This window comes from Cibotium barometz, chromosome 22 (genome assembly GCF_041138505.1).
Source record: "Cibotium barometz isolate CiBa-2024 chromosome 22, ASM4113850v1, whole genome shotgun sequence".
In the NCBI taxonomy this organism is placed as follows: domain Eukaryota; kingdom Viridiplantae; phylum Streptophyta; class Polypodiopsida; order Cyatheales; family Cibotiaceae; genus Cibotium; species Cibotium barometz.
In genome coordinates this window covers 33110467-33136968 of record NC_141067.1, presented here as the reverse complement: position 1 = coordinate 33136968, position 26502 = coordinate 33110467, and the positions used below count along the sequence as shown (strand labels likewise).

Here is a 26502-nt window from a genome sequence, read left to right as displayed (position 1 = left end):
CAGGTTACCGCCAAAACGATCAGTGGATCACAAAATAGAACTCTTGCCAGGACATAGTCCTCCAGCTAAAGCTCCATATAGGATGGATGCTACTAAGCTCAAGGAGCTCAAGGTACAGTTGAATGAACTGGCCGAAAATGGCATGGTGCGCTCCAGCAAGTCACCGTATGGTGCTCCTGTACTGTTTGTCACAAAGAAAGACGGGACAGCCAGGTTATGCACCGATTACAGAGCTTTGAATAAAATTACCATTAAGAATCGATACCCCATCCCACTAATGGAGGAACTCTTAGATCAACTGGCGGGAGCAAAGTTCTTCAGTCGGATCGATCTACGATCCGGATACCATCAGATACGCATCGCCGAAGAAGATATTGAAAAAACGGCGTTTCGCACGAGGTATGGGAGCTACGAGTGGCTGGTATTGCCATTTGGGCTAACTAACACCCCGGCTACCTTTTGCACGATGATGAATGATATTTTCAAAGAATATCTAGATGAATTTCTGATCATTTATATAGATGATCTGCTCATATACAGTAAGACTTTGAGCGAGCATAAAGAACACCTAAGCAAAGTTTTTCAAACATTACGGCACCACAAACTGTATGCCAAACCAGAAAAATGTGAATTTGCAGTCACCGAAGTCGAATTTCTGGGCTTTGTTGTCAATCAAAAAGGGGTGCAGGTAGACCCCAAGAAGATTGAAGCCGTGTTGAAATGGAATGCACCCCGAACTGTGCGGGAAGTCCGCGAGTTCGTAGGCTTCACACAATTCTGTAGGAAGTTTATCAAAGATTTTAGCAAAATTGCTACTCCACTCACTGATATAACTAAAGGCATCAAGCCTTTTAAGTGGACCGATACCGAAAAGGATGCTTTCGAACAAATGAAAATCGCCATGTGCAGTACCCCGGTGCTTAAGCTTCCAGAATTCAACAAAGAGTTTGAAATCCACACAGACGCATCAGATGGGGCCCTTGGAGGAGTATTATTACAAGACGGGCACCCGGTGGCGTATGAGTCTCGTAAATTCAGTGATGTAGAACGCAAATGGACCACACATGAAAAGGAAATGCAAGCAGTGGTTCATTGCCTTAGGAAATGGCGTCATTATGTGCAAGACAAACATACCAAGGTTCTTACAGATAATATCTCCCTCAAGTATTTTCAGACACAACCCAAGTTGTCACCAAAGCAAGGCCGATGGCAGGATTTCATAGCCGAGTTTGACATTGACATTATTCACAAACCAGGAAAGCAGAACTTGATGCTAGATGCTTTGAGTCGTATGCCGCAGGTAAATGCAGTAAATGTGGCAAATGGGGCACTATTGGACAAAATCAGGGATGCTCAGAAATTAGATGCAGCAATCATGCGCATGGTCACAGATTTAGATAATGGCACCGCAGCCGTGGGTTTATTTGAAATCAAAGATGGAATATTCTACGCCCATCAAAAGGTGTATGTCCTCGATGACCCGGACCTCAAAGCCATGCTACGATGAGAAACCCACCACTATAAACTGGCCGAGCATGGTGGGCAGAAGCGCTCGCTCGAGCAGCTTCAACGTCATTTTTTCTGGCCACGCATGACGGATGATGTCATCGAATATGTTCGTACATGCCCAACATGTCAACTCGTAAAGGCGTTCCCGTTCGGGACTAGAAAATCCACAACAAAAGTGAAAACAGCGAGCACTTGCTGAATGCTGCACCTCAAGACGTATAGCTCGTCTCGAAGAGGACGACGAGCCGGTCGTTTTGAGTACTAGAACTCCGAAAACGGAGTTCGTATGAGAGAGTTATGACCAAAAACGTGCAACCGGCAATGGAAAACGGTGTCACTCAAAAGCGGGCTTCCAACCCCAAAACTTATATTGATAAAATGCCGACAAGCGACGAGATTACAACGGGATCACAAGAGTGATGAGAGAAAATGACTTGCGGGTATCCGAGGCACGGGATCCCTTGCCCACAAGCCGTCTTGTATCTAATCGTAGGTAGGAGAGGTCGGGCTAGGCCACATTACTCCACCTCAAGGTACTCCCATATAGATGCAAAGAATTCGGGACGTCCAAGCATACCTCGAGAGAACCATGTGAGGCCGGATAGAAATCCCAAGAGTCCCACGCCTCACATACACCCCCCTTTTGAAGAGCTTGAAGTCCCGTTCAAGCCATTAATCTGGTGGTACATCATCCTCCACGGGCACCATGTTGTAAAACTGTAGAAGCAACGGACGTGCCATTTCGATCATTTTGCCGTGCGGTACCTATGTGCAATCTGTCATGGGGCGATGTTTCCATTTCACATAGTATTCTGGTATCCCCGCCGAAACCGTTTTTTCAGTATGAGTTCTCCAGAACGCGACCCGAGATCACCGCTCCGTGACACACTAGCATCGACAACGTGGAAGCCGGGCGTGCATTTCGAGATGTTTTTAATGAGATTTAAAAAGGCCCGAGCTTACGCAGGCATGTTGGAGTTCAACGCAGCCTGCTTGAGTTCAACGTTTCGAACCTGTGGCCCACGCTAATGTTCTACTGTTATGCTATACGTAGTTCACAGGTCCATAAGGGCGTGACTTGTTGATAACCCAACCCTGCCCCATGTAAATGGGATGGTTGCCCATGTTTTGTTTCACGCACCCGACTTCCGTGCTGTCATGCCATGCTCCCCTTTCTTAAAATACACCGTGCCTTTTATACGTGAGGCTCTGCGCACCATGGCGCAAATTGGTTGTCCACCCCATCTCAGAAACTATGAATATCGAGAATCGAGATCAAGCCGCCGGTGCGGCATGTGTCTTATGTGTCTTGATTATAGTGATTGTCATGTTGAATACCACGCTCGTGTGTGTGGTGTCCTTCTCAGTACTATATCACACGCGCGGACAACGAAGTGAAGCGAAGGGAGCCCTAGTACAAAAATCAAGGCCAGATCTCCTATTCGATTTGGGACACGTCCTGGTTTACAAATTTGTAAACCCGGCGCCACTTAAAATTTTTGGCTGTCGGAAAAGGGTTCCCGTTCCATCGGGAAAATTTCCCGATCGTTGTTGCAAGGGAGGAGCACAGATTCCAGCCATTTTTGGCCGTCCGCGAATAGTCCGTCACCGAGCCTTTTTTCGACGTGGCCAGGTTTACATAAAAAATTATAATCGGCCCGACCAGATTCCGGCCATTTTTTGGCCTTCAACGATAGTCCCAACCGCTAACGAGGCCAAGTTTACAAAAATGTGGGGCCAAATTTACAACCCCATTTTGCAAAAAAAAGGATTGGGGACTTGGAAAAATTTCAAAATCCTAAGGGCCCAAAAGTGCTTTGTAGGCACTAGCTTCTAAACCCGAGTGGTGACATTGAAATCCTACAGCTTTATCATTACGCCAAAGTCTCCACGAGACGCTACCAAAAACAAATATATATTTTGTTTTTCCTTGAGCTTTCCCAAAAAAAGGGGGCGCATCTAGATTCAACCTGCCTCATCGAAACGACTGCCACCATAGATCCCCTCACTTTAGTTTGATGGTCAACACGTCTCTTACATGGATTCAAAATCCTCCAGAATACAAATATATCATGTCTACTACATACACCAACTTCACACCACGCTAATTATAATGCCATCCTTCTTCACGCAAGCCTCTAACACACGCTTTCTACCCATTACAAAACTCCTCGCAAGAAGACATGCTCTCTCCCTCCTCCACAATCGGATACAAACAAAGGAAACGTTGCCTTGGCCGTGTTCGTGAGATTAGTGCGAGCAGAAATTAGCAAAAGTGACTATATATAACCAAAAATGTGATATCTTTGAAAACACATGTTTTTTCTTTATTTTTACTATATGTAGCCTCTAAATATGAGCATGTTGGAAGGTTGGCGATTTCGAGCATGTGATCTATGGCTAGAAGGTGCCTTGGATTATCCCATAAGTGGAAGCATGGGAAGTTGAAGAGCCATATATAGGCTAGAATGGCACCTTGTCATAGTCATCTCCTCCGGCTAGTGTTTTGGGAGGCAGCTCACCGGGAGATGGGAGCCCGGTGGAGGGATGCTGCAGTGCCCGTTGGGGGTGTTCGTGGTGCTCGAATGGTGATGCGTCTCCTACGTGCGTTAGTCTTCCACTGCGCATTCTGACATGGTATCATAGCCCAGGCATGTGTGGTCCTGGGCAGCTCAGGCATGTGTAGTCCTGGACGACCCCCTCGTGCCTTGGTGGCTTGCGGAGCTCGAATCGAGGGAGGGTGTTGGAAGGTTGGCGATTTCGAGTATATGATCTATGGCTAGAGGGTGCCTTGGATTATCCCATAAGTGGAAGCATGGGAAGTTGAAGAGCCATATATAGGCTAGAATGGCACCTTGTCATAGTCATCTCCTCCGGCCGGTGTTTTGGGAGGCAGCTCACTAGGAGATGGGAGGCCGCCGGTGGAGGGATGTTGCAGTGCCCGTTTGGGGGTGTTCGTGGTGCTCGATGATGATGCATCTCCTACGTGTGTTAGTCTTTTGCTGCGCATTCTGGCAGAGCACTCTAAATATGACCCCTTACCACCTAAATTTGTAATTTCACTTTGTAAGCTATATATTTTTAAACATCTATTCACATTAAACCTTATAAACTATAATAATGTTTTTCTTAACACAAATTTGTTCATCTTTTGTCTCATGTTTATGTAACCAAATGGAAAAATCAAGGCTTCATAGATGGCATACCAAGCTTATAGTACCTTCTCCATAGGATACTTCGTCTATGCCACCTTTTACATATGAGCTTCTTGTAGTACCTTCTCTGTGTACAAAATACCTAGCCTACGCTACCTTTTGTAGTACCTTCTCTGTATAGGATACCTAGCCTATTCCACCTTTTGCATTTGATACCTTTCTCATTAATGTAACTTTTATATTGACTACCCAACCTACACCATCTTCCATATTAAATGTGTAAGTTTGCCACAAACTTTGAATCTCATATCAAGTATTCCTTTTATAATATTTGATTCCTTAAAATTTTAGGTGGCTTTTGGTAACTTGCAAAGGACCAAAGAGAGATTAATCTGGTAATCCTAGGCAAATCAGCTTAAAATTCCTTGAAACTATTGGAGAATGCTTGATTAGCATGCATCTACCTATGGCACAAGATATGAAAACAAATCATGTACCTAGTAAACTTATCATGATTGACAAATCATTAAAAATAGCATAAAAACATATTTGTAATATCCTCTTCTCTTCAAATTAGATGATAGAAATCACATGCCAATTTTCTAATGTAGAAGAGTTTGTGCACTAGAATTTTTGTGTGCTAAAAAATTTATAAGGTGTTATCAAAATAAAATTTATAGAAATTTCATAAATAATGATCATGGAAGACTATGTGTTTAAACCTTTTTTGGTACTTGATTCCAACTAATGCCTTGTGTTGATGGTATCTTCAAGACTAATACATTGTGTTGAGAGTATAAATTTCTTTGAAACTGTATACTAAAAGAGTTTATTTACTTTTTCAAAAAAAATCTCTAAAAGCTATAAGAGTGCCCTTTCTTACTTACAAGAACATATACTCTCCAAGCATTCTCATTTTCAGTCCTTACACAACTTGTGGTTTGCCACACATGGAGCTAGAGATTAAAGATATGATAAGCTGGTATCATGTGGCATGCTTGGAGTCAAATAATTCCTTGTATTATCTTGACCATGCTACCTAATACAGGTCTCTGCTGCAAGGTATAAGATAATGCTATTAGTTTTTATAGAGAATATACATCCCATTGTACCCATAAGAGTCAATTAGTTTTTATGGAGAATATACATCCCGCTGCACCCATAAGAGTCGATTGGATGTCCCTATATCCAAGAGAGTCGATGGTCATCTTTGTTCATAACTATAAAGCGGGATCTTGGAATGGAGCAAGTGGCATCCCTTGACTAGTTCAATTTTGTCCACCCACACATTTAACCTTGCTTCTATTATTTATATGTTGTGTTTTGAGACTCATCTTGCCACACATGCTTATACCCCACCAAGATGTTTTTATAGGGAGGTTGGGAATTGGTATGACGAGATCTGTACACTAGGCATCAACATATGCACCATAGCCTAACTAGTCTCTTGAGAGGGCATTGCTACATGTACTAGAGGGATCTATTGCTAAATAGCTTCCCCTACTCCCCCTATGGTGTGAAGACCAAGTAGAGATGAATTGGACAATCCATGGATGACTTCAGGGCTATAGAGACATTTGCAGCACCAAAGAGGAGTCACGATTGGCTGAGTTTGAGCATGTGGAGGTGCAAGTTTTTATTTTGATGCAAATTATTTAGACATGGTTCATGCTATGCTCTCATGGGAGGAAAGTGTTAAGGAGGTAGAGTGACTAGCTCGTGAGGATTGGGAGTACTTGGCATCTACGTCTTATGTTGTTGTTAGAAAATCATGTGGAAGCATCTTAAGAGGGCCTAGCTTGTGAGGAAAGTGTTAAGGAGATTGTATGACTACCTCGTGAGGGTTGGGAGTTGGCATCCACTACCACTTGTGGTGTTACACAACAAATCATGTGGAAACACAAGGAGGAGCTAAAGTGGGACACCCTGAGCCATTTGGCTGCATGTAGAAAGTATAATGATAGGTTCTTCACCTCTACCCATGATGTAGAAATGTACCCACGCTATTGCATAGGCATGCATAGAGGTTGTGTATAGGCATGCATGGTGGTGGAGTGTGTACAGGCCATTCAAGGAGGTTATGTGGTTGCCCTTAGAAACCAACACTATTGTGAGATGTGTGTGACTTTGATACACAAACAAGAAAAGGGAGAAAAGGGTTTCAACATACCCGTGATATGCTTGTGACGGTTGACTTGAAAACAACAGAGAGAAGCTTGAGGAGTCCAATACTCAAAGCATGGAGAGAAACTCTAAGACTCAAAGACTCCAAGGAAAAAGGGAAAAAAAAGCTCTAAAACTCAAAGCATAGAGAGAAGCTTAAGGTTGGTTTCATGGACAAAGGGAGAAAGAATCTCTAAAACTCAAAGCATAAAGAGAATCTTAAGGAATCTAATACTCAAAGCATGGAGGGAAGCCCTTAGATTCAAAACGTCCATGACTCTAATACTCAAAGCTCTAAGCTTAAGGAATCTAATACTCAAAGCATGGAGGGAAGCTCTCAAACACTCCAAGAACAAAGAGAAAAAGAAGCCAAAAAAAAGAGATTGCTTAGACTTTGGAAAGAAGCCAGAAAAAGAGATTGCTTCTTTGTAAAGGAAACCAAAATTTGTATTTTTGAATCCAAAATGCTGGAATTCAAAACCATGACTCAAGTTTTACAAAAGACTTCGCAAATTTCACTCTACAAAGTGACCTGACTTTTATATATACTATGATTTCAGAAAACTACCCAAGCTAGATTGCAAACTTAGATTCTCTCACAAATTCTAAGCACTAAGAGAAAGTGAAACCCGACTTTTATAATATGATTTTGGAAAACTACCCAAGCCGGGATTGCAAACTAAGACTCTTTCACAAATTCTAAGCACTATAAGAGAAAGGATTATGATGTGAAATGTAAGAGTTATGGCTATTTTAATATTGAAGAAAACAATATTATAACTAGAAGTTAGGACAAGTACAAACATGTAAAGAGAAATGAAAGTGTATGACTTAAAGAAGCACAAGCACATTGTGCTATGGATGGAATAAGATGTAACAAAAATCTCATCGCACTCATGTATGGAAGTGCAAGGGTGAGCTTGCATGAAGAGAGGACTTGGTCATGCATAGAAGCATAATCAAGTCCCCTATGCATAGGCATGCATAGAGGTTGCATGTTAGCGTACATGGAGGCTTGCATACAGGCTCATGCATAGATGCCACGTAAGGAGGTCACCTAGAGCTCTACTAACTAGAGAGCAACTCCATAACAGGTCTATAACAAGATGCACAGAGAGACACAATCGAAAAATGCAAGAAGAAGGTTTTCCTTGTACTTGTGATTTAATTGCAAAGGTTGACTACAAGCACAAAGACAAACTCTAGTCAAAGAGTTAAAGCATAAAGTGAAGCTCCAAGGCTCCAAGAGCCCAAGCACAAAGAGAAAAAGGAGCCAAAAAATGAGAAATCTCTTATTTCAAAATGAAAATCTTATTCAATTTCTACAAAATGCTCTACAAAGTGACCTGACACATCACAGTTTTGAAAATTTACCAATGGTGGTTGCAAACCGAGGTAGATCCACAAACTTTAAGTACCACTATGATTGTATTTTGATGCAAAACATAGAAGTTATGGCTATTGCAAGATCGGGGACAAAACTCCTACAACAACTGAAAGATAGGACTAATACAAAGAGACAAAGGCAAAAACACTATTGTGGGAAAAATAGGTTGCTGACCAGGGTTACCTAAAAAGATTCCCTCCCAAAATGCGTGAAAGCTCAAAAATGGCTTAAAACCACGGTTTTTGAAAGCAAATCTAGAATTACATATATACATTTAAAAACTACATGAATTTTGACATGTTTTTCAAGATTGAGAACACGTGACCTTCGTAGATTTATAAACTAGTATTGTTTGTGACCTCCGTAGATTTATGAACTGGTATTGTTTATGACATAAAAATAAACTTGACTTACAAATGGCATAGGAGTCCACACAACTTAAAGAAATATCAATCTTTTTCAAATAAAAAATAATCTTATAAATTTCATGAATGAAAGACACTTTTTTAAATGGACTTTTTTGAAAAAAAAATATTACCACTACATAAATATGCTTATTATTTAACAAGTACTCAAAGAAATTAGAATACATAACAGTATAAGCTTCGTAATTTATGAAAAATTCTACAAACATCATTAAGTCTATTTCTAGACCCAAATAGAAAAGCCTTGAGTATGTGCTTACTTTGACAGTTTACACTGATCTATTATTTAAGCAAGTAGTGTGTGTGATATACAACCAATGCTAAGAGTTTAAATAGTTCAGCTTATAAGCGTGCAAAGGTAGACTTTTATTGATGCATATGTAGAAGATGGCAACTAGGAAGACTCTGAGTAAACCTAAGCATGTTAAGAGTAGAAATTTGAAATACGTTTTTGGAGGGAGACATCATACAGCATATGGATGTAAATTTTGACCCAGGTAGGCATTTGTTATGAAGGAGATGCTTGTTATGCAATATGGGTATATGATGACAGGAAGAAATCATAGCCTATATCATGTAGATATGCGGTGGTGGCAAAAAATCGCAATATGCATATGTTGATTTTTGATCCAGATAGCTTTGTCCATTATCATGAACTTAGGCGATGGTATCTCTAAGGGTAGTGTAGGAATGAGCTCTGGTTTTGCAATTATTCAAAGAGCATGCGAAGGATACTAAGAGATGTTATGTCTAAGGGTAGTGTAGGAATGAGCTTCGGTTACAATTATTTGGAGGACATACGAAGGATGCTAAGAGATGCAATCTCCGCGACATTGTTTTTGTGTGCAAAGACAAAAGAAAGGAGCTTGGAGCTTCTTGAATGGTGGTAAAGAGAGGCTTGGTGCGAAAGAGAGAAGCTTGGAGCTTTCATGATGATGGTAACTTCAAGGTCTTCTATAATGCTACAGAGCATACTACTACACATAAGCATGGCACGGTTGAGGCTCACATGCATCCCCGTCCCCAACATAGACTATCCCACCATGTGCATTTTCTTGTAGTTCTATAGCTTTAAAATCAAATTATAGAACAAAATTCAGGGCTGGTGAATCAATTGACTCATGGTCTTCCAAATCAATGGAGTCTTGCACATCTGGATCAAAACCAATGGATTGCAGAGGCCATCATGGATTGCCTCATCTAGCTCTTGTGCTATCATGAAGTTTTGGCATCTACTATGCAACGATATTATTTATGATACAAAGATTACATGGATACATGAAAAAGTATTTTTTTAATACCTCCTCCCAAATTTATAGTCAAAGGTTGGGACCATGTGCCTTTTTCAAATCCTTAGTCCTAAACCTATTTCTTTCACAATTTGGGCCCGAAAGTCACCAATAGTTGGTACACATACTTGGCCCTTGTAGAGTAACCCGTTAATGGAGTAATTAGCATATTTCTCCCCCCCGACGAAGTTTATCACTCCCCTTTGAAGCCATGGCAGTCAAAGGTGATGAAGGGCCTATGTTAGAGCTCTCTGGCTCCAAACTATACCCAGAAGACACGGCTAGTCTCTCCGGACTAACTCTCACTTCCCTTCCCATTACACCTTCGACGAGTCTCTCCAGACTAGCAATCCGTGCCAACGAGGGAGGTGGTCGCGTTTGTGAAGAAGTGCGTACGCGTACAGCGCGCCCCAGACCTCTGTAAAAGATGGATCGTGCTCACGTAAACCACGTAGTGACTCCAAGAAATCATTCTTGAAGACTATGAAACTAAGTTCATTAATCTGTGTCATGCGACTAAGTGAATCTGTCACCACGTTATACTCACCTTTCTAGTAACGTATCTGAAGGTCAAACTCCTGTAGAATCTCCGCCCATCGAGTTTTTCTACCCTTTAGTTCACTTTGACTTGAAAGCCATTTCAGACTTTCATGGTCCGCCGTCCAGACCTCAAAAGTAGCACCATATAAATAGTGTCTCCACTTTTTCAGTGCATGAACTATTGCTAGTAACTCTCGCTCGTAAGCCGAGTAGTTACGTTGCGCACGATCTAACTTTTTACTCTCAAATGCAATTGGGCATCCCCTTTGCATAAGTACGGCCCCAATGGCCTCATTACTAGCGTCTGTTTCCAAGACAAACGGCTCATTTGGATTGACAATAGTCAAAACCGGTGCAGCTGCTACGGTCACCTTGAGCTTATCAAAGCTCTTCTGTTGGGCTTCCCCCCAACTAATGTTTTTAGTTTTTGACTGTAATAACTGGTCAATCTCAACGAGACTGCGATCTTCACGTAGTCCTTCACATATTGTCAGTAGAACCCCGACATGCCAAGAAAAATTTACAGTTCCTCAAGATTCTTCGGTGCTGGCCATTTAAGAATAGCCTTTACTTTTTCTAGCTCCATCCGCGTACCATCCGCGACGGATATAATATGGTCAAGGTAGTGAATTTCTGTTTCAAAAAATTCACATTTGCTCTTTGCAAATAGTTTGTGCTCTCGCAACAACTCGAACACTAGACGCAAATGCTCTATGTGTTCTTTTTGTGTATTACTGTATACAAGAATATCATCTAGAAAAACTACTATGAATTTTTCTAGATATGGACGTAAAATGCTGTCCATCAGTGTCATAAACGTCGCTGGAGCATTGGTTAGCCCAAAAGGCATAACCAAAAACTCAAAATGCCCGAAACGGGTCCTAAATGCTGTCTTCGCAACATCTTCTGCTTTAATTCTAACCTGATGATACCTGATCTCAGGTCTACTTTTGTAAAGTATCTCGATCCATAGAGTTGATCAAACAACTCATCCATGCGTGGTATCAGATACTTGTTCTTAATCGTTATTTGATTAAGAGCCGTATAGTCTATGCACATCCGCATAGATCCGTCTTTCTTCTTTACTAGAAGAATAGGCGATGCCCACGGACTTGAACTAGGCCGAATGAAGCCTTTGTTCAAATATTCTGTCAATTGTTTTTCCACGTCCTGTGCCTCGGAGTGGCTTAATCTATAAGCAGGTTTGCTTATAGGTTTTAATCCTGGCATAACTTCGATGCCATGGTCTACTTCTCTAGATGGTGGTAAGCCATCTGGCAAATCATCTCAGGAAAAACATCCTGAAATTTCTTAAATTCATTAAAGTATCGATGTACTTTTTCTTTAATGTGTCTTTCACCTTGGATTTTTTCTTGTTTGAATCGCATGCATGCCAAACAAGGTTTTCAAACAGTGGGTCTCGTCCAAGGCTATTTTGTTTTCCTTGTTTGTCTACGCAAACATCATTTACAGTTTCATCTACGGAAACAGAATTTAAAAGAGGGTAACAAGCATATACCTCTACTATCTGGCCTCTGCGGACCGCTGTGCATAGTTCCATGGAGGAAATAAGTGGTGTGGCGGGGACAATACGATCGCCTTGCAGGGTAATGACTCTACGTAGCTCTATGCTCAAAACGTAGCGTATTATGTAGGTAACTCCGAGCTAAACTAGGGCCCAAGCCATACAGCCTCTCCCTGCCTAGATATACGTCTGCTCTGGCTAAGTGCATGACCTGAAAGTCAAGCGGAGGCTCATAGTCCTGCATAGATAATGGGGCCCCAATACTACGGTACTCCATACCGTTTTGTCATACCCGTTGGCTAGGCCAATAGTATGCTCATGATCGCTCTGGGTCTCAGTCAACCCCAACTTCTTGACTAACGAGTAGTTCAAGAAGTTGTGGCTAGCTCCATCATCGATAAAAACTGTGACTCTACGGCCACCTATGGTGCCATACATGTGCACCATGTCATGCGGACCTACAGTAGGCTACCACATCGCTGGTGTCACCAAACAAGCGTGATGCTCATCACAATGACACACTGTCACCTCTCTGAACTCTGCGGAACTGAGAGGGAGTCTCTACACTGTATGCAACTGCCTAGAGGATTTACCATCTCTTTTGGGCTCGTTGTGGCTCATGCTGGCTTTAAGCTTTGGACACTCAGCCTTCGTATGCCCTACATCGTTGCAATTAAAGCAGTGATTTTGCTTTCGCGCTTTAATATACTCCTCTTTTTTTTGGACTTCGCTGTCTCTTTTCTTCGTGGATGGTTGCGGTTTTTTAGACCAACGACCACCCTGTCCTCCCTGGTGGTCCATCCTATCCCCCTGCTTATCACTGCGGAACCCTTTTCTTTTAAGGCCTGACCTCCTCTTCTCACTACCCTCGGCCTTGCTCGAACCACCACGCACACTACGGCGCTTGATGTCATTAAATATCTGCGCATACTTAATTTCCTCTGCTAAGTCTTTAGGCTGTAAGGGCTCTACGTACTCAAGGTAATCATCTTTGAGGCCTCTTTTAAAGCCTCGCAATGTCTGGAATTCATCGATCTCCTTTAGCTTGAGTACTATCTCCCTATAATCTGAGATGTACTGAGTCAGGGATTTGTTCTCCATTGAGCACTTGTCCCATAACTCCCAGCTTCTCTCCACCTCATTAAAGGGCAAAAACTCTTTTCGAAACATCGTTTCAAACTCCATCCAAGTGGCAGGACGAGTTGTCAAACTCATCCACCACTTGTACGCTTTGCCGGTTAATGAGAGGCTAGCCTCTACGGGCTGTATATCCGGCTAGGCTGCTGTCGCAGCACGTGCAAGTCTGACCACTTTGCTACAAACATGTTGATCGAGTCCTTGTTTCTCTCCTTCTCCTCGCCACCAAACTAGGGGGCTTTAAGTCTTTCAATAAAACGACGAAGCTGTCTACGGACGGCCCCGCAAGCGCATCGGCCTGTACTCCTGTAACCACTGGCGAGGCTACACACTCGTGCTGCAAAAGCTCGGCTACTACCACGAGGAATCGGAGTACTAGCTGAGGCGGCTGTCAGTGCATCCAACCGTGTGGAGCTGCTCTGTAGCATCGTGACTAAGTCAGCCTAGACTAAGTCAGCCTGGACTTTACCCATATTGTTCAGTTTTGCATTAAGATATTTAAAAAGTCCACTAGAGAGCTCCATCTCTGTCAGGACATCGGCAGGGTCCAACAGGTCATAATCGTCGTCGTCATATTCCAAGAGGTCCCCCTCGGTCCCCTCAGCGACGTCGGTATTCATGTCGGCTCATCGACCAAAAAGGGGTCATCTGCTACTACTGCGGTCGCTCTGCGGGCTCGCTGGGTCCTAAGGCAGGGTCAACATACGAGGAGGGCGCTAGCGGATCACGCGTGATCGACGAGCGCACTCCGGACCGGTCGGGCATATACGGCCTGACAATTCGGTCGGGGTCAAACCCGCGATGACCGAGGGGACAAGAGACTTGAAAACCCTAGAGAAGTAGAAGGCCGTGGGGACACACTACGCCTAGCAGACATATTTTAATTCTTGCACAAATAAAAATGCGAGAACTCAAAAATTACAAAAAAAATGCTAATAAAATGAGCAGTGGTGGTGGAGAGAGAATAGTCACCCCCCTTACGGTCGCCTGCGAGGAGCGACTGTCGTCGACTGTCGATTTGTGTTGCGCTGCGAGCCTCTACAAGCGCCGCTACTCCGGGATGCTCCGATCCGAGAGAAAGGTGCCTGCAATGGAGAGCTTGGGTGTGTGCAATGAAGAGAGAGAGAGAGAGAGAGAGAGAGAGAGAGAGAGAGAGAGAGAGAGAACCCTTCCTTCCAGCTATGGCCGCCTCCCTCCACGTAGTCAATTGTACCCTATAGAGAGATGAGGATAAGATTTTTTATTGAATGGTTGAAAACCATTGAGTGGGCTCCGGGAGTGGGCTCCGGTCCTCGGTCGGTCCCCGGTCACCCCGGTCACGCACGAACCTTGACCAAATGGAACTGACGCTCTGATACCAATGTTAGATCAATGTGACACCACTACGGCGCTACCACCGGAGGGGACGGCCTCTGGCTCACCACCCTGCCCCCACAGAGAAAGAATGAGGATTGCCCCTCATCCCCCCCAGGCTATATAGTGTGTGGCATGTCGTCCACACTAGCCTGGCCGCCCATGACTCCGCATGGACGTCCTCTCCCACTGAACCCTAGATGGCCACGTCCTCGGCGCTCCAGACAAGGCGTTGACGCTAAAGCCCCATCTGGCCATCGGTCAATAAGCATTACAGCCTACATGACAAGTTTTGTGGAAAATTTGATGTTTTGTGTAGAAAGTTAATGTTTTGCATCAACTTAATGCAAAAACATCGACTTTTCCACAAAAGTTAATGTTTTGCATCAACTTGATGCAAAAACATCGACTTTTCCACAAAAGATGTTTTGCATCAATTTGATACAAAACATCAACTCTTAGCCAAAAAGTTGATGTTTGCATCAAGTTAATGCAAAAGATCAACTTTTAGCTGAAAAGTTGTTGCTCTGCATTAAGTTGGCTGCAAATGTTATAGCTAACAGATCCTTACCATGTGTCGTAACCTGCAGGATCCGAACCCAAGCCCCTACCTCATATTTTACAAAAAAGTATTCTGGAAGGTATAACCCATTTTTTCCCAAACCGAGCTTTTTCATGCTTTCTAAACTCGTTTAACAATTAAAATTACCATTATAATTTCTTTTTCTCACATCAAGCACACATTTTTTCTTTAAAAATGAGTGTAATTTTTTTTCAAAATTAGATAACTTTTAAATATAAGCTTATTCAAGATATTTTAAAATTCATCTATACGTAACACTCTCCCAAAAAAAAAGTATATATTATCAATTTATAAATTGTGATACTCAAGAGCTTTAAAATGGAGTTTAGCATTACTCTGATCAAGAGCCAAAATAGGGTTTTATAATTAAGATAATAATTGTATCAAGATAACACTTTTTAAATATATTCATGTAAACTAATGGTTTGTTATAGTTGCGTTCTATATAGCACATCCTCAATCATGCTAGCAGGGCAACACAGACCCAAGGAGTCTAAACTTCAAGTGTACACATAGAAGAAAAAAATGTATGTGTGGATAGTGAAGATGAGGATGCCTCATCTACCTTCTTAGGGGAAGTCACATCAACTAGTGATGGTCATGGTATACATAGCAGTGATTGTGAGGAACCATAAATATGCCATGAGCTATATGTCTAACAAATAGCTCCTTTTTATAATTGTATCATTTTTTTCTGGATTGAAGATGGCAATGATAAAACAGTGTCTCTATTTTGGTATGCTTTTGAAGACTTATTGTTAGATTTTTAGTTATAATCTCAAAAAATAAGAAAAACCAAGTCTTTTTTTCATGTCAATTTTTATAAGAAATACGCAGTGCCCAAAATATTATTATTTTCTGGCAGTATTGTACACATGTATAGACCACTTTTCAAAAAGAGGTAAAAAGTGAACCTTTTTTATGGAATTTTTGAAAGATGCCAAATGTTTCTTGTTTTTAATAAATACTACCTATTTATGATGAAAAGGAAAGTTTATAAGATGCACAAGTAGTCCATGCCACAAGAGAGGGACGTATGAAAAAAAAATAGGTCTCACCAATGCATGGAATCACAAGAAAAGCAATCCCGCCTCATGCATAGGCATGCACACAAGCTATGTGTAGGCATTCATAAAGGCCACACAAAGAGGTCACATATCTACAGTTAGAGAGAAATTCCATACCCTGATGCGCATGAAGAAATAAATGCAAAAAAAGGGATTACATTGTACATACGATTCAGTTACTATGGTTGGCTCTAGACATAAAGAGGAGAGTGCATTGACAGAAGCTCTAGGGCTTCAACGCTCTAGACATAGAGAGAAGGTTGCATTGAGACTCGAGAGAAGCTCTACGGCTTCAAGGCTCAGTGCGGAGAGAGAAGCTCCAAGACTCTAAGTCTCCAAGAGTTTAAATATAAAGAGAACAACAAAACTAAAAAATAAAAAATAAAAAATGATTTTCTAAAAAGGATATCAAAATATAGATTTTAGTATCCAACCAATTGCTCAATTTCAAAGCATGTCAAATTTTGTAAATTATCCTAAAAAGTTACTTGACTTTAACAAATGTGAGAATTTTGAAAAACAAGCCATGTTTGTCCAACCTTAGGGAGGATCCCTTTTACCGTAATGGGAACTTGGCAATTGGATCACCAGCACTAAAGATTGTCCAACCTTTGGGAGGATCACTTTTACCATAATGGAAACTTGGCAATCTTTAGTGCTAGTGAGGCTTCCATTCCAACAAGAGTTAATGCAAATGGCTCATAAAGAAACAAGAAAAATGTATATTTGTTCAAGAAAGTCCTCAAAGTGTTGATAACATGAACAATGAAGGTGTGAGAGAATCATGGACGAGGTTGTATTATTGGCTTCAAATGATGAAAAGATTACGTATTTTGGTTCTAAAAAGTATTTTAGGGGAAACAAATAGCCAATACAGTTCAAGTGCATTGGTACATACATTGGTACTATGGAACAATCAATGACCCATTGGCTACAAAATAAGATCTAAAGATAATTGAATATAAGAAAAAGAAGAATCAATTTATCATGGGACTTACTTTTTAAGGCTAAGAGATACCAAAAATAATAATTTATGGATTTACTCTACAAGTGCCACATTGGCTACGAAAGAGAGTTGTGAAATATTTGAGATAGAATGTTGAGTGAATGTCTTAGTATGTGCATGGTGTGTAGATAAGGCACTTTTGACTCATTGTGATTTTCTTGTGCAGCTTTGAAGCAATGCCACGCTTTTCTATTGTAAAAAGCTAGTGTTTTCTAGAATTGAATGTTTCATCATGAAATTTATGTATTTAAAAGTTTAGAAAAATTGATTTTTTTTTTGCAACAGGTTTTCTCAAAATTGCACTAATAGATCATAATAACAATTTTTGACTTTTTAGAGGTTTTAGAGAAAAGTTTCAAGAAAACTTAAACACTTGGACCATTTGCATGATTTTGTTGTCATTCATGATGAGTCTTTCTTGTATACTCATCCCTTTTTAAAACAACCATCCCTTTTCTTAAATAATAAGGTATTGAAAAAGTACATCAAATTCTCACTGCATTTTCTGAAATGTGATAACGTTATGTTTTTTTTTGCTCACTTTATTTACTATGTATGTTTGCTCTTACTTTAATGCTATTATTTACTTGCTTGAGTTAGGCATAGTAAGTTGGAGCAACTACACTAAAAGTAAATGACAAGTTCATAAATCTAATAAAATCAAAAGGTTACATTTCTTGGCACATAGTTTATTAAGGTAGTAAATGGATCACTATTCTAGCTCCATGATAGTTTATTCACTTAGAAACCGTTTATATTTACATGTAAGAGTAATAGAAAGGTTAAATAGGAACACTTTTGGCTCCATGACTATTGGGTTGCTTTCAAATCAAGGTAAAAAATAAGGGTGGTAGGAACATGGATAGGTTGGCAAAAATGTTTCTTCCATGGACTTGAGCGTATAGAAATATCAGAAAAATCTTTAAATTCTTATATCTAACGTGTGGTGTATTTTTAATGTATTTTTTTATTGAGAGTATAGAAATGTTAGAAAAACCTTTCAATTTTTATATCTAATGTGTAGTGTAATTTTTATGCATTTTTTATTGTAACTCACAAAAAACTAGTAACTCTTGGTGATTTTTTTAAAACAGCTAGAAATTTTACATGTAAAATAGCCCCTACATGTAAAATAGCCCATGATGAACCTTGTAAAATAGCATTAGTCTAAGAATACCCCCTACATTTTCCTTTATTTCAAATATATCATTCTACATAAAAGCTACATAAAATCTTGATTCAAGAATTCAAAAAAGAAAGCACCACACATCGCAACCTTTTTATTTTAGTAGATGTTAAGTTGAGCTACTTGTAGTCCAAATCCAAAAGGAACGTTTTAGCGATTTCTGGGAGTGTGAAGTACATAGGATAGTTGAATCCTCTCCTAGGTAGCACTAGAGATAGGGTAGGTTGAAATCAAAGCTATCTTATGTGCCACATATAATGGTTCACTTATGTAAATAGACTATATGATTTAATTCTTTCCTCAAGGCACAGTAGCCTTCAAAATTTATATGTCTTATTTGTCTTGGCCTTTATTTGTATAAGGTTAGTAGATATTCTTGAAATCAATATACAGAGTAATGCTTTGCAAGTAGACACCTCATTTTGGGATGCCAAATGTGGTATTTACGAATGCACATGTGCGTGGGGGGTGGGTGAGGCATGTTTAGATTTAGAAGGTTAAGAAGTTGAAGGTGACCAGTTGGAATATGTGGCTAATCAAGTTCAGGTGTCTCAAATGTATAAAATTTTGGCCAGATGCGTGTGTTTCCCTGAACACAAACACTCTAGGTTAGATGGGCATGGGACTTGCCACTTAGTTTTGGTGGAGTGTTCTATTGTGTGGATGGTCAAAGATAATGTGAGAGGATTTAAAATTCTTTAGAAGGAAAGGTTAGGAAGCTATGTATTGAGTGTGCGAAGCCGGTGAAGGAAGCGTGGACGGCGGGATGGGGTAAGGTGATTGCGATCGTTCGTTTATGGACGGAGGGGCGGGGAAAGGGACGGCGGGCGACCGGGGGGACAACGGGGCCCGGTCTGCGTTCTCTCTCTTTCACACACACGGACACGGACACTCTCTTTTGGTCAAATATACAATTTAAAAAAGCTTTCTTCAAGCTGCGTACGAGCCACGTGTTGGATGCCTTTCTGCTATTTTCTCAATTCCTATTTGTTGGCCACGGAGTGAACCTTTGCTCAAGTGGTGGGACCCACCGGTCGAACAAGTGGCTTGGACAACCTGCACAGGCAGGAGACACCCTGACACACAAGAGAGCAGGCGCCCCACCACAAACTTGAAGCTCCTGCCTATATATTAACTTCAATGTGTCGAGTATATTTTCAGCTTCTGAAAGACACTCTCTCTCCTCTCGTCCTCCTACGCCTCTCTCTCTCTCTCTCTCTCACACACACTCACACCCCCCAACCCTACTTATAACTCTCTGCTGCCAAGCACTTCTTTGGCTGCTTAGTAGCCGCCACCACCCCCTCCATGGATCAGCTCTCTTTCCATCATTCCCAAGCTTTCTCCCCACTAATCACACCCTCAACTCGCCTCCTTATTACATCAACCCCTCCTGATCAACCTTTCCTTGTAATCTCACGTTTAGATTACAAACCCCCCAATAACATCAGCACCGCCCCATCACGTGAGCTTACCCCAATAAACCCCACTCCCAATCCTCGTCTCCACCAACATCCTATCACAAAGCCTCAAAAGGGGGTTAAATCATGGAACCCATTGCAGCAGCTAGTAGCTGGGGCTCTGGACATGGTGGAGAAAAGCTTGATAGCTTCACTTGAGAAGCAGCATCCGCTTCCTCCTACAGCTGATCCAGGCGTTCAGCTGGCTGGCAACTTCTTTCCTGTGCCAGAGAGTGCAGTTCAACACGAGCTAGAAGTGGAGGGCGAGCTACCTGAGGGTGTAGAAGGCGTGTATGTCCGCAATGGGGCCAATCCAATGTTTAAGCCAGTGGCCGGGCACCATCTTTTTGATGGAGATGGCATGCTGCATGCTGTGAGGTTGAAGCAAGGCATAGCAAGCTACGCCAATAGGTTCACAAAAACCCATCGTCTGAGAGAGGAGAAGAGGGTGGGGCGGGCCATTTTCCCAAAGGCAGTTGGAGAGCTCCATGGCCATAGTGGTGTAGCTCGCTTACTGCTTTTCTATGCTCGCTGCTTGTTTGGATTAGTTGATGGCAGCAAAGGCATGGGGGTTGCCAATGCAGGAGTGGTCTTCTTCAATGGCCACCTTCTAGCTATGTCGGAAGATGATCTGCCGTATGCAGTTAAAATCACGAGCTCGGGTGATTTAGAGACCTTAGGTAGATATGATTTCAATGGGCAATTAAGTTCAGCTATGATAGCACATCCTAAGGTTGACTTAGAGACGGGGGAATTATTTGCATTAAGCTATGATGTGATTAAAAAGCCTTATTTGAAGTATTTTAGAATATCCAGAGATGGAGAGAGAGGCCCCGAGGTGAGCATTACCGCAGTGAGAGAGCCTACCATGATGCATGACTTCGCAATCACGCAGAAATACGTGGTGATCCCCGACCAACAAGTGATCTTCAAGCTCCCGGAGATGCTAAGCGGGGGTTCACCCGTCGTCCATGAGCAAGGCAAAATGCCCCGCTTCGGCATCTTGCCACGCAACGCCGTCGATGATCGCGAAATGCGGTGGATCGACGTCCCAGATTGCTTCTGCTTCCACCTTTGGAACGCATGGGAGGATGGCGATGAAGTTGTGGTGATTGGCTCCTGCATGACGCCTCCCGACAGCATCTTCAACGAATCTAAAGAGTCCCTTTGCAGCATTTTGTCAGAAATCCGGCTTAATCTAACCACCTTAACTTCCACTAGACGTGCAATCTCTCCTTCTATCAACCTAGAGGCTGGCCAAATTAACCGCAAATTAGTAGGGAAAAAAACCCAATTCGCCTACTTAGCCATTGCTGAGCCCTGGCCTAAGGTTTCCGGAGTCGCCAAGGTTAACCTCCATCCATTTAATGATCCCCATCCCCATGTAGATGATAACAATAATGTAGTCAATATTAGTACTCACAATAAGCCCAATGATAATAACATTGTGGCTTCATTCATGTACCCTCCCAATTGCTACGGTGGAGAGCCCATGTTTGTGCCTCGCTCACTAGACCCTTCCACCCCCGAGGATGATGGATATGTGCTCACCTTCATGCACAATGAGGACACTGGCCTCTCAGAGCTTCTAGTTTTAGATGCAAGCTCCCCTTCCCTTCACATGGTGGCCTCTATAAAGCTTCCTTCCAGAGTCCCTTATGGCTTCCATGGAACCTTCATTACTGCCCAAGAGTTGGAGCATCAAAAACCTACCATTTTCTAATAGACATGATGATGCTGATAATGATGACACCTATGATGATGATGATGGTTGTTACGATAAGCCCCCTCACAAACCTCCTCCAAATCTAGGCAAAACCATGTGAAAATGATCATACTCATGGTGATGATGATGATGACATTACTCCTCCATGTGGGGATTGTCACTATGTGAACATGAAGAATATGCTAGCAACTCTTGGACATAGGGGCGTGCTATATCATGCCGTCCATTCCAACTCCTTTATGTGTATAGATATTGGAACACATGGGTTCATGCCTTATCTCAACCCATTTCTTCTACTCCACACACATGCATATGTGTGCTAAGTTCTAACAACATTCAGTTGTAAATATATTACAAGCTATAATTTCATAAAACTGGCATTGATACTGATCTTGAGTTCAAGTTTTCTTGCACTTAGATGTGTCATATGATCTTTGTGGTCCACTAGCAATGAGATATATTTGTGCATTAGTGGTGTAATTTTTTGATTTTGAGCTTAAATATAAAAAACACGGAGGGCGGGCTTTTGAAAAAGAAAAAAAAAAAGCACAACGCGTTTCGGAGCAAGGATGTCGTTATTGATGCCTTTTTGAAGCGATTAATTATTGATAGCGTTGCAAGCATATATATATATATATGTATGTATATATATCAAATAGACCTATCGATTAATTATTGATAGCGTTGCAAGCATATATATATATATATATAAGCGATTAATTATTGATAGCGTTGCAAGCACATATATATATATATATATATATCAAATAGACCTAGCGCCAATGTTAAAAAGGCTGCAAAAAGGGACTATATCACCAACTTGTGTGAGAAAAATAGATTAGTCGAGAGAGCACTTATAATGTTCTTTACTTGCGCTTGTTTCATTTACACGTACCCTCATGGGTACACAATGGTGTGAGAATCACATGTGATGCTAGCGCATTATACATTGAAAGTAATTAACCATAGTACATACCAACAACAAAAGGTTAAATCACACAACTTTCAAGCTGTCATGAAACTTATGCACGACCCTTAGCATGCTAAGTACTAGGTACATATCACCACTTTTCTTTAAGTAGAAGTTGGTGCTTCCTTTGCTTTACAATATTTCCAAGAGATGCCATACCGATGGTTTTGACACATAGACCATCATGCAAACGCCTCTCCAAGCCTCCTCAAGACTGGAGTCATGTGTTACATGGCTTTTATGGCCTTATCTCCTCTTGGCTTTTATCTTCCACAAATCTAAGTAGATTAGCACTTGTGTCTTTGGTGCCTTAGCATGGCTCTTAGCATTTCATAGAGCCTCAAATTATATTTCATTGATGATACATGTTTTCTAATGAAAGTCATACATAAAGTACCCCAAATATTTTGTCGTACTCACCAAAGAACAAGTCATAGAAAAAGCTTTTGAGGATTATCACTAGCAACCTTGATTGAGCACCTTACACCATCATACGTTGGCCATCAATGTACCTTTTCATGATTTGTGGCTCTATTGTTGTTTCATGAGGGTACGATGATATTTTATATGTAGGCATGCATATAAAGTACCCTCAATTTTTTATGTTAAAATGCCTATAGAAAGAAAATTATGCGATAAGCTCATTAAGAAAATTGTGGAATAAGCAGCACATATGGACAATCCATTCATGTACCTGTACATAATGTGTGACTCTTTTTGGTGTTTCATCAAACATCAATTTATCTATCTTTAACAAAAATTTTCAATGATAGTCATAATATATACAATATACCAAATTTATAGGTGTTTAACAAAAAAAATTGAATGATAATCATATATACAATATACCAAATTTCATGTTACTGTTGGGTATTTCGAAGTCTCTTTTGTCCTATATTTCCACCCAGTGTACCTGTCAATGTGTGTAATCATCAATATGTGTTTGTATAGGTGTGAACACCTATTTAAGTATGAACACCTCATCTATGTGTAAGTGTGCCTACATGTGTATTAAACACCAACTTATCTAGATAAGATAAGCGTGTGCCATGTGTCATGTCCCCATATGTGAGTGTGATTTGTGTGAGTCAAAAGATAAGGTTTGTAGCCTATAAAAAGGCATATACTTAGTGTACTTCTTATCAATCTACATTGAGTCGTGTAATCATATCTCTCTATGGAGCATTGAGTTTCTCTCTTTAATTCCCTCTCTCTCTCTCTCTCTCTCTCTCTCTCTCTCTCTCTCTCTCTCTCTCTCTCTCTCTGCCTACATATATTCTCACAATGGATATCTTCCATCCCCCTAAGGGCTATGTACTGCTATCCCTAGCCTTAAATTGGTTTCATAGCACAAGTTAAGGGTTCTCTTTTATAGGGATTCATTCTTTATTGTGCTAATTGTCACTATACACATAGTTATGTCTTTCCTACTCGAGCCTAGAGTAGAAGCCTCCATGTGCTGCTCCTTCCTTCAATAATAACACCTTCTCCAGGTACTTGTTCGCCTTCATGCCTCAGTGCACTTGTTTGTTGGCGTCCCCTACACACTGGTTCAGTCCATGCAGCTATGCCTCAGCTCCACCTCAACGAGTCACAACACCTAGCTCACTAACCCGATGATGTCACTAAAGTGCCCATTTGCTGCCTTCAATGTCACCTGGCCTGAGTAACGATGCCTACTTTGCATGCACAATTCACTTGTGCAACTCAGCGCTATAGCATCTGCCACATCATCTCATCCACCCGTCTCGCCAGTTTGTATGCTGCCCTCCTAATCGCCTCATCAACCATATGCGACCATCTCGTATTACCTCTGTCGTTTGTGCCACATCAGCAGTTTGTGTTGTGCTACTGTCGTCTTCACTTTATTCGTCGCGTCTACTTGTTGTTGTAGGACTAGCTCGCCTACTAGACAAACATAAAGTTGTCTTCGTATGCTTTGCCAAAGCTACCGTCTCCACACCCATCGAAGCTCTAGCCTCTTGTACCTACAAAAAAATGAACATTAACAGTGGTGAATATCATTTAATTCAAGAATATATATTGAATTAAAATTAGGGCTTCTTTATGAATGTGTTGAAAATCAATTAATTGAAGCTTTGTACTTCATAAAAATTAGGGATTTCTGAAAATCAAAGAAATTTACCCAAATTAAAGCTCTTGTACATTAATTAAAATTAGGCCTTTTGATTTTCTGGCCAAATCTTCAAATCAAAGCCTATGTATGTACAAAAATTTGAGGGTTTTATAGAAATTGAGCTCTTGCATCGACATTAAAGCCACTACAACATTAACAATTTGGGGATTTATCTTAAACATGGAGAAAAACACCAAATTAGAGGTCCTACGCACATATACAAATTTGAAGCTTTTCCAAAATTGAAACCTCTGCATCAAAGAAATTGACCCAAATTAAAGCTCTTCTACATTAATTAAAATTAGGCCTTTTGATTTTCTGGCCAAATCTTCAAATCAAAGCCTATGTATGTACAAAAATTTGAGGGTTTTGTAGAAATTGAGCTCTTGCATCAACATTAAAGCCACTACAACATTAACAATTTGGGGCTTTTTCTTAAACATGGAGAAAAACACCAAATTCTAGGTCCTGCGCACACATACAAATTTGAAGCTTTTCCGAAATTGAGACCTCTGCATCAAATTAGAGTTGCTTCATTGACAAAAAACTTTGGATTTCTTATGCACAGCTCTCAATTTGTGTGATTCCACATTCTCGACCTTAGCATTGGAGCCTGAAATGATGCCCCGAGTGTTAACTGCCTGGAAACACCATCGAAAGAAAACTTATCATCGACATCTATTCGAGGGGGGATATAATCTCACATAAAAATCTATGTTTCAACGTGTGTGAGCTAATGGGTTCTCTTCCCGAGATGTCTCCCAAACTCTAAAAAATAATCTTATGTGTGTGTGTGTGATATTTTTCCATGTGTTTTCTTGCCTAATTATTTGTACCACCTTGTGTTATAAAAGGCTACGTAAATTCCATGTTAACCTTATTTTGAGTCAGAGGTAGTTCTCGAGACTGAACTTGACTGTTTGTAGGCTTCGCTGTGATCTATTGTATCATGCAAATACGACCACTATGATCTTTTGCATCATGCAAATACGACCACTATGATCTTTTGCATCACGTGGTACCATTGAGCCTAAATCACTATAAGTATAAAGCTTTATTCCTCATAACTCTACCCTCGCTCTCTAAAGGGGGTTCTGTTGGTTATTTCAAAGTACCTTGTGTCTTGTATATCCATTTGGTGTAGTAGCTAATATCATTATGTGTGTAACCATCTATATGTGTTTATATGTGTGTAACCATATATATATGTATATAACCATCTAAATGTAATTATATAGATGTGAACACCACATATATATGTAAGTTTGCCTACATGTATGTGAACACCATCTTATCTAGATACGATAAGTGTGTGCCATGTGTCATGTCCCCATATGTGAGTCAAAAGATAAGGTTTGCAACCTATAAAAAGGCATGTACTTGGTGTACTTCATATCAAGTACATGTACTTGATATGGTAATCAATCTACATTAAGTCATGCAATCAATCTACATTGAGTTGTGCAATCATCTCTCTCTTACTACCTGCATACGTTCTCATGATGGATATCTTCCATCCATCCCCCTTAGGCCTGTGTACTACTAACCCTAACCCTAAGGCTTGTGGCCTTCAATTACACACATAGTGAGAGAAACTTTATCTTCGAATAATATTTTCAACTCATCATTAGCAGTCTTGATTAAAAAAACTATGGATCATACTATGCTGATCCATGTAGAAAAATGTGGAGATTTAGGTCTCCTAAAGCCATGGTGTCTTTTCTCACTATACTTTTTTACATGGAATCAAACATAAAGGTTTTGGCTGAACGATGGCATGGCTTCCTTAGAATTATTTAGAGATAGTTAACTGTGATGAGGCAAGTTCAAAACTTACGTTTATGGTGCAAGCAAAAATAAAAGGGTGAATGTAGCACAAGTAAA

General features: G+C 40.9%; 1 protein-coding gene across 1 annotated transcript; it reads left to right on the top strand.

Moving 5' to 3' along the window:
* Window positions 1-19488: 19488 nt before the first annotated feature.
* Window positions 19489-21899, top strand: LOC147626562 (9-cis-epoxycarotenoid dioxygenase NCED2, chloroplastic-like). The gene has a single exon (XM_086816617.1). The coding sequence runs from the start codon at window positions 19634-19636 to the stop codon at window positions 21506-21508; it is 1875 nt and encodes a 624-aa protein (XP_086672743.1). The 5' UTR covers window positions 19489-19633; the 3' UTR covers window positions 21509-21899.
* Window positions 21900-26502: the final 4603 nt, after the last annotated feature.